The sequence below is a fragment of the Schistocerca cancellata genome, chromosome 2, assembly GCF_023864275.1.
Source record: "Schistocerca cancellata isolate TAMUIC-IGC-003103 chromosome 2, iqSchCanc2.1, whole genome shotgun sequence".
In the NCBI taxonomy this organism is placed as follows: Eukaryota; Metazoa; Arthropoda; class Insecta; order Orthoptera; family Acrididae; genus Schistocerca; species Schistocerca cancellata.
Window position 1 is genome coordinate 588,481,304 of NC_064627.1, and position 14,338 is coordinate 588,495,641.

At 41.1% G+C, this 14,338-nt stretch overlaps 1 protein-coding gene across 1 annotated transcript in view; it reads right to left on the reverse strand.

The window, feature by feature from the left end:
• Window positions 1–14,338, reverse strand: part of LOC126162214 (heterogeneous nuclear ribonucleoprotein U-like protein 1) — a 142,447-nt gene that overhangs the window by 93,848 nt on the left and 34,261 nt on the right. The window contains exons 4-5 of the mRNA XM_049918556.1: window positions 11,635–11,714; window positions 276–418 (exon numbers count right to left, since the gene is read on the reverse strand). Coding sequence (XP_049774513.1) covers window positions 276–418; window positions 11,635–11,714 — 223 coding nt within the window. The remainder of the gene's footprint in view (window positions 1–275; window positions 419–11,634; window positions 11,715–14,338) is intronic.

Below are 14,338 nucleotides of genomic sequence, written 5' to 3' on the forward strand. Positions count from 1 at the left end.
TAGGTAATACCTATCTACAGAAAATGTTTACAGCGACTTTGCAGTTTCTAAAATATCCACAAATATCCTCTCTACGCCACATTACTTAAATGTCTGTCAGTATGTACCTAAATGACAGATTGCTGCTGCTATAATATACAAACTGATGGAATGTGAGCAGTGGTCAGTACAAAGTTATCCTGGAAGTTTCTACAACTGTGAAACAGTTACACAGTTAAATGCCACTACAAAAGCATATATAACAGTACAAACAGCAAAAACTTATTTCCACATACCTTCACTTCATAACACACTTTCCCTGATGTAAAGCCATATGAGGCTCTCGCTCCAGCCCAGATATAACCAAAACCTTGTTCATGCATGGGAGTGGCAATTGTGAAATTTTCCTTGTCTATGACAATATTCAAGTCAGAATCATCTGAAAGAAAAATATTGCAACAAAATAATTCTTCCAATTCCAGACGCCACTTTGGCAATGCCAAATAATTTATTATGCACTGAATGAAATTGAAAAAGTGTGATTCTTCCTTTACTTTAAAGAATGCAGAAAGTAACTAAAAGATAGAAAAATATAGAAAAAGTTCTATAATTGAAGCTGAAAGGTTGTGCTAAAATCAGTTACTGAAAAAGAAGTATAAATGCCCTTGCATGGGTATTATTTTCCTTCATACTGCATACATATGAATAATAGGCATCCTTATATGTGAAAAATTACAATGACCTATTGATACTATTAGTAATGTGGCAATTTCCTGATGTATGGAAACTATGCCTTAGCATGGACTTCAAACTTATCCTTAAAGGTAATGCTTTTATTACAATAGTCACAAGGCATTGCAGGAGGAGATGTTCAGGTCCTACTCTTAGTATGGCATTCAAGTTCTAAACCACATTAAATAACTATGGGATACATAGTGCTGAAGAGTAATTCTTTCCGACAGCTTTCCACCTTACCTGAAATACATGATTATGATCAGTAATCTTGAGGAGAAAAATGAGATACACTTAACCTCAAACCAACAGTTTGAAGGGCACAAAATTCTAAATCAATATACAATTAATATTTAACAAATATGTCAGTACACTTTTAAACAGTGAAATGTATTATTTATTATGGAAAGGATAGATTGCTGCTCTCCATACGGGTGACATGTTGAGCTGCGTGGCAGACGAGGACAACAAAATGACTGTTACACATTCAATCTATCCTTTTCATGCTACTGAGAGTGCATGTTTAGTGTTTCACAAAGCAATTCCTTCTAGAACTTAATGAAAATTAAGTACTTGCCCTAAAGCTCAGTGATGGGGAACAAGAGTTGCAGGACTGCCAATGCATCAATATTGAAAGGTTTTCTATAGCTATTTCCTGCAAGTTAAACTATCTGGCCTTACATTTCCTTTGTAATGAGCTGTTTATATGGCACAAAGTTCATTCTCAGCTAAAGAACCACACCATTCTACTAAGCTAAACAAATGAGGCAAGGAATGTTATTAGCTAAAGGAAAAATAATTTAACATTAGAAGAGAGCTACAGTTTTGAATTTGGGATAATATCTACATTGATGGCCAGGCATACAATTACTGCTTTGTTCACTCCTAACATTAAACAATCCAGGACTTGCATACATTTATAGTGATATCCGTATCAACAATGCCATAACGACACCTACCCACTTCACAAGCAGCAATCATAACAGTTATAGCAACAGTTTATTAGGCACAGCTATCTATGACAGAGGCTCCAATCTGGGCAGTTCTGAAAAGCTATTGATGGAGGGGAGGATCCAGACGTCTCAGGTAGTGAAGCAGCCTTTGAAATAAACTGTTTCATGTTCAGCTGCATGTTTCACCACAGGGTGGCCTACTTTACTCTTGGTCACATTTTGGCAGTGGCCATTTTTCCTGGCACCCAGCTGGTTGGTAGTCACACCAATATAAAAGGCTGTTCAATGACTGCAGCAGAGCTGGTAAATTACACAGCTTCTTTCACAGGTGGCCCAGCTGCTGATGGGATGGGATAAACATGTGACAGGACTGGAATAGGAAGTGCTGTATTGGTCATGTCTTGCACCTGGGTCTTCTGCAAGGTTATGATCCTTGTGACAAGGGGCTGGTACTGGGATTGGGAGTGGCATAGGGATAGACTAGGATGTTGTGGAATTTCGGTGGGTGATGGAACACTACTTCAGAAGGGTGGGAAGTATGTCCTTCATTTCAGGGTATGATGACAGTTAATCAGAGTGCTGGCGAAGGATGTGGTTCAGTTGTTTGTCTGAGGTGGTACTGGTTGATGAATGGGACAAACCTTTGTAGCTGGTTCTTGGAGGGGGGGGGGGGGGGAGGTGGAGATTGGGGGTTTGAGGGGGAAACGGCATGGGAGATCCATTTGCAGACTAGGTCTGGGGGATAGTGTGCCTCTCTGAAGGCACTAGTGAGACCTTCAGCATACTCAGCAAGGGAGTTGCTGTCACTGCAGAAACATCATCCCTGGGTTGCCAGGCTGTAAGGGAGGAATATTTTGGTGTGAAATGTATGGCAGCTGTCAAAACGCTGGTATTATTGTTGGGTTTCATGTGGAGAGAGGTGCGGATGGAGCCACCAGAAAGGTGATGGTCAAAGTCTAGGAAGGTGGCACACTGGTTTGACAAGAACCAGGTGAAGTGGATGAGGGAGAAAGTGTTAAGGCTGCGAAGGAACAGAGATAGGGTGTCTTGGCCCGAAGTCCAGGTGGTGGTGGTGGTGGTGGTATCAGTGAACCTGAACCAGACTTGAGTTTTGGCTTTTTGGGAGGCTAGGAAGGTCTCCTCTAGATGGCCCACAAAACAGTTTGGCACAGGATGATATGTGAGTGCCCATGGCTGTGCCGCAAATTTGTTTGTATACCTGCCCATCGAAGGAGAAGTAGATATGGGTTTTAGGGATTCAGGAGGTAAAGGGGTGTGGGGATGATGGGCAGTAGGTTTGAGGTGTTGGTCAGTGAGGGTCAAAATTCTTACAGTGAGGGCACAATAATGAGCCACAAGGATTGTTGGGCTTGGTGATTTTGGGGACCATGTAGAAGGTGGGGGTGTGGGGTAGGATGAGGAGGGAAATGGTTTCAGTGGAGAGTTTCTGGGAAAGGCCTAAGGCTTTAAGCAGGGACTGGAGATTGTGTTGAACATGGGGGATGGGATCATTGTGGCAGAGTTCACAGGTGTAGTAGTCAGATGATTGGCAGAGGCCTTCTGCCAGGTACTCACTGTGATTCGTAACAGAAGTGGTGGAACCTTCGTCTGCAGACAGGATAATATCAGGATTTGTTTTGTGGTTATGTATGGCTACTCTTTTATTCTACTGAAGGTAGTTCTGAGGAAGGGACCTGGGGAAGGATGATGAGGCTAAGTTGGACTCCTCCACCTATAGACTCCATCAGAGTGATCCCATCCCGAAAGTCCAACAGAATCTGCAATCCATGCTTAAAGCCATAGAGCCTTCCCAGAACCTCTCCCCTGAATCCATTTTGTTCCTCACCCTTATGATAGATGCCCCCCCCCCCACACACACACACCCCTTGTGCATGCTCCCCAAAATCTACAAACCCACCAATCCTGCAAGTCACATTGTGGCTGATTATTATGCCCCCACAGAAAGAATTCACTGACCAGCACCTCCAACCAATTACCCATAATCTAGCCTCCCACGTCGAAGACAACCACTTTCTTCACCGGCTGTCCGCCATCCCAATGCCTTTACCTCCTGGATACCTACTCTTCACTGTTAATACCACCTCCTCATACACCAGCATTTCTCTTGTGCATTGTATTACTGATATTGAACACTACCTTTCCCAACCTTCTCCAGACTCCAAACCCACTGCCTCATTCCTCGTACACCTAACCAAGTTCATCCTAATCCACAAATACTACTCCTTTGAATTGAAGGTATACAAAGAAATCTGCGGCACAGCCATGGGCACCCATATGACACTGTCCATGCCAACCTGTTTATGGGCCTTCTAGAGCACACCTTCCTAGTTTCCCAAAATACCGAACCCTAGTCTGGTTCAGGTTTACTGATACCTTCATGATCTGAACTCAGAACCAAGACTATCTTATCTTCATTCCTTCACAACTTCAAGACCTTCTCTCCCATCCGTTTCACTTGGTCCTCCTCAACCCAATGTGCCACCTTCATAGATGTTGACCAACTTCTGTCTGACATATCCATCTGCATCCTGTCCACATTAAACCCACCAACAGTACCCACATTCCAACAGCTGTCATCCAACAGTACCCACATTTCAACAGCTGTCATCCAACAGTACCCACATTTCAACAGCTGTCATCTGTTTAACACTAAAAATCCCTCCCATACAGATCCCTATGCCACTCCCAGTCCCAGTACCAGTACCAGTACCAACACCTTGCCACAAGGATCATAACCCTGTTGAAGACCCAGGTCCAAGATCTGCACAACCCACCCATCAAGCACTTTGTATTCCAGTCCTGTCACAGGTTTATCTTACCCCATCAGTGGCTGGGGCACCTGTGAAACCAGCCTTTTACTTTACAGCTGTGGTGCAATCATTGAACAGCTTTTTATATTGGTGTGACTACAACCAGTAATCTGCCAGGGTGAACAGCCACTGCCAAACTGTGGCCAAGAGCAAAGCACTCTACCCTGTGGCACAACATACAGCTGAATGTAACATGCTTGCCTTTAATGGCTGCTTCACTTCCTGGGACGTCTGGATCCTCCCCTCCACCACCACCACCACCAGCTTTCTGAACTGCCCAGATTGGAGTTATCCTTATAACACATTCTCCGCTCCCATAATTATCTCGATTTCAACCTACAGTAACACACTGTCCCCACACCTTCTCCCAATGGTTTCCATCTCCTCTCTTATCTCCCCATTCTTGTCTTCCACCCTCTGTTTGCTACACTGTGCCAGTGCACCCATCCATATTTCCCCACCCCTCTCTTTTTTGCTTATTTTTTCCCTGCCTCTGATCCCCACACAATCTCCTGTCTCTTTGATTTGCATTGAGTGCTGATGGATGAGTGCTGTCATTAACAAATACTGGATGAATACAGCCTGGGTAATTTGTGTGCCGTCAGTTATACTGCCTCAAGACATATACACAGTTTCTAACTGTATATTACTTGTATTAAACATTTAATGTAAGTTTATACCTCTTAACGATTAAATTAATATGGCATTTTAAATTTTTAATTTTATTTATAATTATATGAAATGTTGAAAATCAAATTCTTATTGCTGCTGGAAGCTGTTAGAAAGGCAACCATCAACTTGGTCTTTGCAGAATTTTAGCTGTACACTATGGTATTTGCAGAAGTTTAGGCTGTACTTTTCCTGAATTTTGGCTCGAAAGTCATGGTGCGGCCAAAAATTGAGATTTTTTCCCCCTCTCAGATCATAAGACGTCAATTTCAAAATGACATGTACTCCCATCTTCTGGATAGAAAAATTTAATAAAGCAGCTGCTCTGAAAACAGAAAGTGACTTTGGTTCTCAAAAATGTCAGCTTGTCCGTACAACTTATTCACTTTCTAAAGAGCCACAGTACTGCAACTGATGTGAATTAGTGGTTATAAACTGAATAGCCTCAGTCGGTACCAACAGCTCTTTCAGCACTGCAAACATAGCCAGCCTGTTAGCAGAGAATGTGTTGAACACGCCTGTGCTCCTAAACAGAAGCTGATGTACATAACACATGGAGCTACAAATCACAGAAACATTATATGTATTTTAATTTTATATGGTTTAAATTTGATGTATTCAAAGAAACAATGGAAACAGTATGTAGGAGTATCAACAATGTAGGAAAAGACAGATTGCTACTTACCTTAAAGAAGACGTAAAATTGCAGACAGAAACGATTAAAACATATGCATAACGGTTTTGGCCATAGCCTTCAACAGCAGAAGAGAAGTACACACCATTCATACACACAAGCAAGCACACCTCACAACATGAGCACCTTGGTCTAGAATGCAACTATACACTATCATTCCGTCCCCTTCCCCGTCCCCACCAGATTGCTGCTTGCATCCAGTGCGAGATACTGGAGTTGGTGGTTGTGTGCAAGAGGTGTGCTGGCTTATGTTTACGAATGGAATGTTTCTCTCTTTGCAGAAGAAGGCTGTGGCCAAAAGGTTTATGTAAGTTTCTTTTATTGTGGCTGTCTGCAACTTAACGTGTCTTCTTTACGGTAAGCAACAATCTGTCTTTTCCTAAACTGTAAGTATAAAGTGAAGCTACTCTTTGCTACTACAAAATACATTCAGAAGCATCACACAATGGAGCAGTTTTACTCTAGACTATAAGTTTCACCCAAATCAAGCATCATCATTTCTCAGCCTCACCAGCATCTGATTCTTCACCCTCACTAGATAATGCTGTTCAGTCACTAACACCAACTAGGTCATCTTCAAATCCATAAGATTATTGGAAAATACTAGCATTGAATTGATGATTAATAATCACATCCAAAGGCTGCAACACACTTATGTCACCAGGAATAATCATTAGATAACAGCTTTTTACTGTCAGGTTTTATTTCACTCAGTCACCTGTGTGCCAGCATAAACTATCCAGCACAAACACTGATTTTGAGTGAAGATGAGCTCCGGGGTGTTTATTCCGCACTGCTGAAATCCAGTCTAGGACCAGTTCCTCTGTCATCCACTCACTGCTGTGGGCTCTTAAAATGGTATCAACTGGGAAGATTTCTTCCTTAGGGAGGGTTTTTATGCTTTTCAGTACCACATTTACGTATTTGCACACTACATTCCCATAAGTTATTTACTGCAATACTGCCGGCTTATTGAAATCGACCTGAATTTTGTCTGCATTCCCTATCTGGGAAAGTACATAATTTTTGCATCAAAGTTTGATTACATAATGCTGAAAAGATACCAGACTGTTTCCTTAAGTCTGAGGCAGTTTTTGCACAGTTTTAGTTCTGCAACGCACAGATTATTTCATTGCATAAATTACCAGACTCACCCAAATGAAACTTTAAACTCTATTGGCAAAAACTTTTTTGCATGCTATCTTGCAGCCTTCAGTTTGAATCATTTTTGTTGTAACGGCATAGAAACATTTCCTATTTTGAATTACAAAAACAAGCAAGTCATTTTCCACATCTGGAAAGTAGCACTTTTGTTCTCAAAGTGCATACTGACTTTTTGAGATACACTACCAATGATTAGGTTTGTGTTCTTAACATCAAATCTGCATTCAGCTTTCAGTATTGTTTTTTGTAGCTGATAACTAAGTTTAAATTTCGGTCTTTCACTAGTACATTCCTTTCCATAGTCACTCACAAACAAAAGATCAACTTTTCTCTCACCCTCAACTTCCTTACACCTCCCGATAAATCTGCTGCTTTCATGACACTCGAGTTAAAGTCTGGTGCAGATGGTTTGCCACCTAGTGGCAGAGCAGGTGAAGCTTAAGATTTTAGCATAACGATTCTTTTCTGCCAGCAGTTACAACCCAGGAATTGGAGAGGGAGAGATGCAACTCCAAGTACTGTCTAATTTAACTTTCTCATAAATTTAGCAGTGTGGCTTATATTTGAAATTTACTTCTTGCTATAATCTCGTGTCGAAAGTTGAGTTGTGGCCTATATTCATGCAAATACAGTAATATAGATGGTTGTGCTCATGATTTTCATCACCCCCCCACTCCATCTTCTTTCTTGTCTGTATTTATGTTTTTTATCATTACTGGCAATTGTTTTTGCATTTGTCCTTTCAGGATGTTTTATCCCTTCTTTGTAATCAGTAACCTTCACCACTTCACTCCTTTCTGATGAATTTCATTGTTGTTTCCCTATCACCATGTTTTCAGGTCTTGTTTGGTATGCAGTCGGTAATTTGATCTTTGAATACTCTTTTGTTCCAACATTCTCTTACGCACTGCTAATGAACCCTGCTTTCAGAATTTAATGTTTGTCACATTTTGTTTGACCCTGTATCTATAAAACATGAGAAGGGCAAGTGTGTCATATCACCACCTCCCTATTCTCATCTCCCACCCTTTGCCAATGCACCTACCCATCTTTCCCTGTTCCACTCCCCCCCCCCCCCTTCCCCACATCCCTGCCCTACAATCCCCTGACACTGTGCCTGTTGTCATCCTAGACCCTGCACACTCCGCCAGACAGCGTTCATCTCTCCCCCCACCTGTATACTATCAAACCTTCCGCTTCCCTCCTCCAGACTGCTGCTGGGATGTGATAATTACATTCTGGCCCAAGATACTTGAGTTGGCAGTCATACATGCATGAAGGTACTGCTTTGGTATATGAAAGGTATGTTTGTCTCTTTTGCTGATGAACACTGTAGTAGAAAGCTTGATGTACATATCTTAATTGCAGGTGTCTGCAACTTAACAAGTCTTGTTTGCGGTAAGCAGCGATCTACCTTTTCCTACACTTTCGATATTTCTACCTAGAGTTGCCACTGTTTCACTCCAAGTAAAATTCACACTGCTGTAGTACAATTTAGACTGAATGTTTGAGGACAAACAAGACTAACTAATACTTTTTGGAATTGTAAAAGTGTTGCTCAGAATTAAGTTTTCTGTTCCATTAAATCCATCGTATATACTGTATGAAAAGAATATGGATCACGCAACTCAAAGCTACACACAAATTTTCACTTCTTATAAAGAGTACAGCACATTAATGTGAATGGGAATTATTGAATGTTGAAATGAAGCTGTGTGCAAAAGAGCAAATGATTGAACTCACTCCCCACTTGAGAGTTGTGGAATATTGCTCCAAGAACATTTTAATCTTCATGCCAATCATACACTGAGGTAACAGAAGTCGTGAGAAAAGAGATGCGCATATACAGATTGTGATAGCATTGTGTACACAAGGTATAAAACAGCAGTGCATTGGTAGTGCTGTCATTTGTACTCAGATGATTCCCATGAAAGGATTTCCTAGGTGAGTATGGCTCCACGATGGGAATTAGCTGACTTTGAATTCGCAATCATAGTTAGAGATACATGGGACATTCCATTTTGGAAATCGTTAGGTAATTCAATATCCTGAGAGCCACAGTGTCAGGAGTGTGCTGAGAATACCAAATTTCAGGCATTACCTCTCACCACTGACAATGCAGTGGTCCATGGCCTTTTCTTAACAACCGAGAGCAGCAGCTTTCGTGTAAATTGTCAGTGCTGACAGACAAGCAATACCGCATAAAACAACTGCGGAAAACAATGTGGGACATACAACCAACATATCTGTTAGGCGAGTGTGGTGAAACTTGGCATTAATTGGCTATGGCAGCAGATGATAGATGCGAGTGCCTTTGCTAACAGCACATAATCGCATGCAGTGCGTCTCCTGGGCTCATGACCATATCAGTTTAAATCTACACGACTGGAAAACAGCGATCTGGTCAGATGAATCCTGATTGCAGTTGGTAAAAGCTGCAAGTACGGTCCAAGGGGCACTGTGCAAGCTGGTGATGGCTCCATAATGGTGTGGGCTGTTTTTACACGGAATGGAGTGGGTCCTCTTATCAAAATGAACCAATCATTTACTGGAAATGGTTGTGTTTGGATACTTGGAGACCATTTGAAGCCATTTAATGGTTGGCTTTTTATTGATGACAATGCACTACGTCATCAGGTCACAATTGTTCGTGATTGATTTGAAAAACATTCTGGGCAATTCTAGTGACTGACTTGGTCACCCAGATCACCCAACGTGAATCCCACTGAACATTTATAGAAAATAATCAAGAGGTCAGTTGGTGCACAAAATCCTGCAACACCACCACTTCTGGAATTATGGATTGATATACATGCAGCACGGCTCAATAATTCCGCAGGGGACTGTCACAGATTTAGTAACTTCGTGCCATGACAGGTTGCTACACTACACCAGGCAACAGGACTAAAGAAAATTTTAGGAGGTATCCCATGGCGTTTGGAATCTCAGTGTGTATCTGACAGTATTAGTCATGATAGCCTTTAATGTCATAATCAGGGTAGGACGTGGTACACTTTTTTTTAATTTAAGGAAACAGAACCTGTTCACCTGCATCTACTAGATATTGGGTGTGACAAAAGAATTTACTGTTTAACAAGCTTTTTAAAACTTGGACACACAAAGCACAATTACATATAACGGAAAAAGAAATTAAGAAAATTTTGGCTTCTCAGTAAGAAAAAATTTCTAGAAATAGAAATACTGACATTCAACAAGTGCCTGAACTTAGAGATCTTAGTGTTACAGCTGGAGTGTGGTTGTGATTTGGGCTACAATCTGGACAGAGTGAAACTCACATTAGAAGAAAGTAGAATAATTTGCTGTGGACCCCTACACCAGAAAATTCAATATTAAAGTATCTGCAGACATGCCAACATTGAAAAGTGAAAAATCAGGAGAAGTTTAGCGGCGTAGTATTGTAAATTGCAACACACCCCTGAAGATTAAAGTTGCAATAATTCAATAACTGTAACAACTCAATTACATTTGCTTTCTTATTTATTATAAGCGAGCAGCAGGGTGGGGGCGGTAAAAGGGGTCAAGGTTGAAATTGTCGAGTGGAGGGGCAGGGAGGGGAGGGGAGGGTAGTAAACCTAAATATTTTCCCCCTGAAACATTTATCCCTCTAACTTCGCCCTAGGCAGCTTAATTCTCCCTAAATTTAGGAGGAAATCCCAACTTGGCAACACTGCCTTGTAGACACAACAACGCTAATCACTTCGCTTGGAACGACTATAGACTACTCCTTGTCCACGATAACTTTACAATTGTGCTGGTGCTACCAGAAGTGAAGGAAATTGGCACTAGTTGAAAGATATTCATTTGTCTCCAAACACTGACAACGATAAGTTCCTTACTTCCTTGTAGATACGAAGCGCGAGCTACACCTACTGCTCCCAACACCCACCGCACAAATCTTCCAAGTGAACATACACAAGTAGCAGCCATACCTTGTCATCCACCAATATATCGAAGGCGCAGGATTTTCAAATAGTAAGGAAAGTATTGAAACTGCTCTGATAATCTGGAGATCGGTCTTCACGGTCAGGAGATCGGGAAGAAGGAAAAATCGGGAGTCTCCCGCTTAAATCGGAAGAGTTGGCACGTCTGTATCTGGTATAAGAATACACAAGGAGTTTGTATACAGACATGCAGGAGGAGGATGACAAAAAAAATAGAACAAACGGCGCAACTTAGTAAGGACAAAAGTATGTGCAAAACAAAAGCAAGTGCACTAATAGTGAATGACTTGGGGTTGGGAATGAGTCACTCATTTATCACTTCACTGAATTCAGTAAATCAAAACAACACAATTCTACCACCTAATATGACCATACACAGATATCTTATGCACACAAGGACTATCTGCATATACAAATCTGAACGACACTTTTTAGCATCATCTATTACTGTGACCAGCTACTCCTTTACTAATGTGTTCAACAATCTTCCCCGTACTAACAATAGCACACTATCACTCGATACGTGCAGGAATAACAAAAGGCTCCAACAATTCATTTTTACCTAAGCTTGTATTAAAAATATGGGCTTAATGTATTTTCACTCTTCACAAAACAGCTGCCTGTGCCAAAATAAGACAGTATTTACTCACACCAACTAAGGAGCACAGCATTTTCATCATACTCCGGTTCATCATCTCTACGCTGTGGACCACCTGCAGTGAACCCTCCCCTGAAAGAAGAGAACAGATAAACAACATTATCTCAAATTTCTAAATTTAATTTTCAGCTTTTATAGGGGGAGTTATGACAACAATGAAAATATGTTTTTCACTAAATCAAGCTTGTGTACTTTGCATATTAACACGCTTACACAACGAAGAGGATGTAGTCAACTACTTTTAGTATCCTGCTTGTTTCTGAATCCAGTTCCTCACCCTTTGCCGATTTAATTCAGATACACGCCATTACCCTTGTTTTACCTTTGTTGTTGTTGTTCACCTTAATACATCTTTTCAAGAGACAGTCAATTTCTGGTCCTTTATCGTCTGACAGAATTACTATGTCATTAGCAAACCTCAAAAATTTTATTTTTTCCACCCAAAATTTTAATTCCGTTTCCCAATTTCACCTTGTCTTCCCTTACTCTTTGCTCAATATACAGGTTGAATAATATCAGAGACAGGCTATTACTGTCTCACTCCAATCAGCTATAAATGGATTAGAGTAACAAAGTGATGAACAGCAAAGCAGAGTTGAAGGTGGAAGGGGGCGATGTTGATGGTACGCAGGTGCGTGTGCATGCAGCATGGCTGCCAGTGCATGTGTGCACAGTATGGCTGTAGGTACCAAAAACTAAAATTCTGTACCGACTACCTTCTAACATATGGTATTGAGTTCAATTTACAGGATCATAAAGTAGTTGTGGCTTAATGCATGCACTCCTGTGTGTACAGTGAATCTATGTTCCTATTATTTGTATATCTCAACAAAAGCACCAGGAAGTGCACTGTCTTTTACAATAATCAGAATTATTCACATTTAGTTTAAGCAATTTTTATGAAAGGAGCGCTGAAGTGGATCTGCAGTGTTCTTTTGTTCATCTAAATACAGTAGTCACAACATTAAAAATAATATTAGCTGCTGAAGTACTTACAAATCACTGTAGTGCGCAAATAGTACATTATACTAGTGTGGATGGGTATTCCTTAATAACGTGAGATTTATTGGGGAAATGTGGTACAGGCCATTCAGTCAAAAATATGAAACACCAACACAAAAATAAAGATTAATTATAGCAAATGGTAAATGCCACTTAATTCAGAATAACGTTCGTCGTCCAACACTCATTATCTGTGCTCTGGTCTGTGGACGAATCTCTGGATTTACTAAGGATATTATCTTCCCAATACTACTTTGTACACTCCACTTTTCCATGCTTCCTTAACAACCATTTCTGTCCGGTATACAACGTTACTCCTCTTCTCTGGCATTACTTGTGGCACTGCATCCCTTATAGTTCTTGAATTTCTGCCACAGTAAAGCTTTTGTAATTTGTTGGCATGGAATCTTTGATCTGCATCCAAATCATTTCAATGGCATTGAACTGACAGTGACATGGTGGAAGTCTAAGACCCCTGTTTCTACGTTCTTCAGCAGACTCGTCCGCAACACTATGAGCTTTTTTTCCTTCACTATTTCCAAGAGTTCTGCTTTATATAAATTGTACTGAACTTTCACAAAGAGGTGTTCAAACTATCCAACAATGCAGAATTTTTTCATTGCTATTATTTGAGCTTTATCTTCAGTACCAATAGTATGGGGAATTATCCATTACAAAGCCAGACAGCCAATTTAAGTTTTACAACAGCTGTCTCTCAAACCATTTCAGAAAAGTATTGCGGTTAAGCTAATCAAGGGAGTCACTCATTTTCCTGAATTTCTAAATGAGGAGACAGGTATGAAACCAGATGAAGTCCTACATGCAAGACAATAATTCTTGAGCCTTTTTCCATGAGAGCAGAACTTCCACATGTACTATCGTCTGTGCGGTCTTTTCTGATGGTATGGCCAGCATTTATCCATGCTCCAAGCCACACAAGGTCTTCGGACGGCTCTTTAATGATGTTTCTTAAAATTGAGCATGCCACAATACGATATCACCTCTCTCCATTACAATTTTTCATCCACAATTTTTTTACTCAAAACTTCATATTTTTTTGTTAGTTGTTGCTTTATGGGATGGGGGGGATTTGCTTCGCCATACCGCTGCAGCAAAAAAGTAATACACAATTGACAGAACATGTCATCTGCTGAAATATCTGACAAATTAGATGGCATACATAGATGTAAACAGTTAAAAAATTTGCACCATATCAGGAAAGGACACCAAGCACAGAGCAGTAGGCACAGAGTGCGGCAGGGTTCAGGGTTGCCACTCGATAAATGTCAGTAACCAGAACAACAATGTCCTGTACGCTGCCACGCTAAAATGACCACCTCACGATGCGAAGGACGAGAGGGAGTCGGGAGAGGTCAAATGTACCAGAGTTGGTTCTCCTGGAGAGAAGACCATTGTGCACCCCAAAATGAAGATATATGCTAACAGGCAGGGACACAAAGTTCATTCAAGGGAACAGAATGACTAACAGGCCGAGGGAGGAGAACTGCAGCATCAGCAGCCTCGTTCCCTGGCACGCCGACATGACCAGGGACCCACAGGAACACCACGTTGGCTCTCCCCACAGCAAACGAGTGGTGGCATTCCTGGGTCCACCTGAGCAAAGTGAGTAAAGGCTCTGAAGAGCACTGAGAAAATCTGGGCAGATGACAATTTGGAAGTCTGGCGCAGAGCTC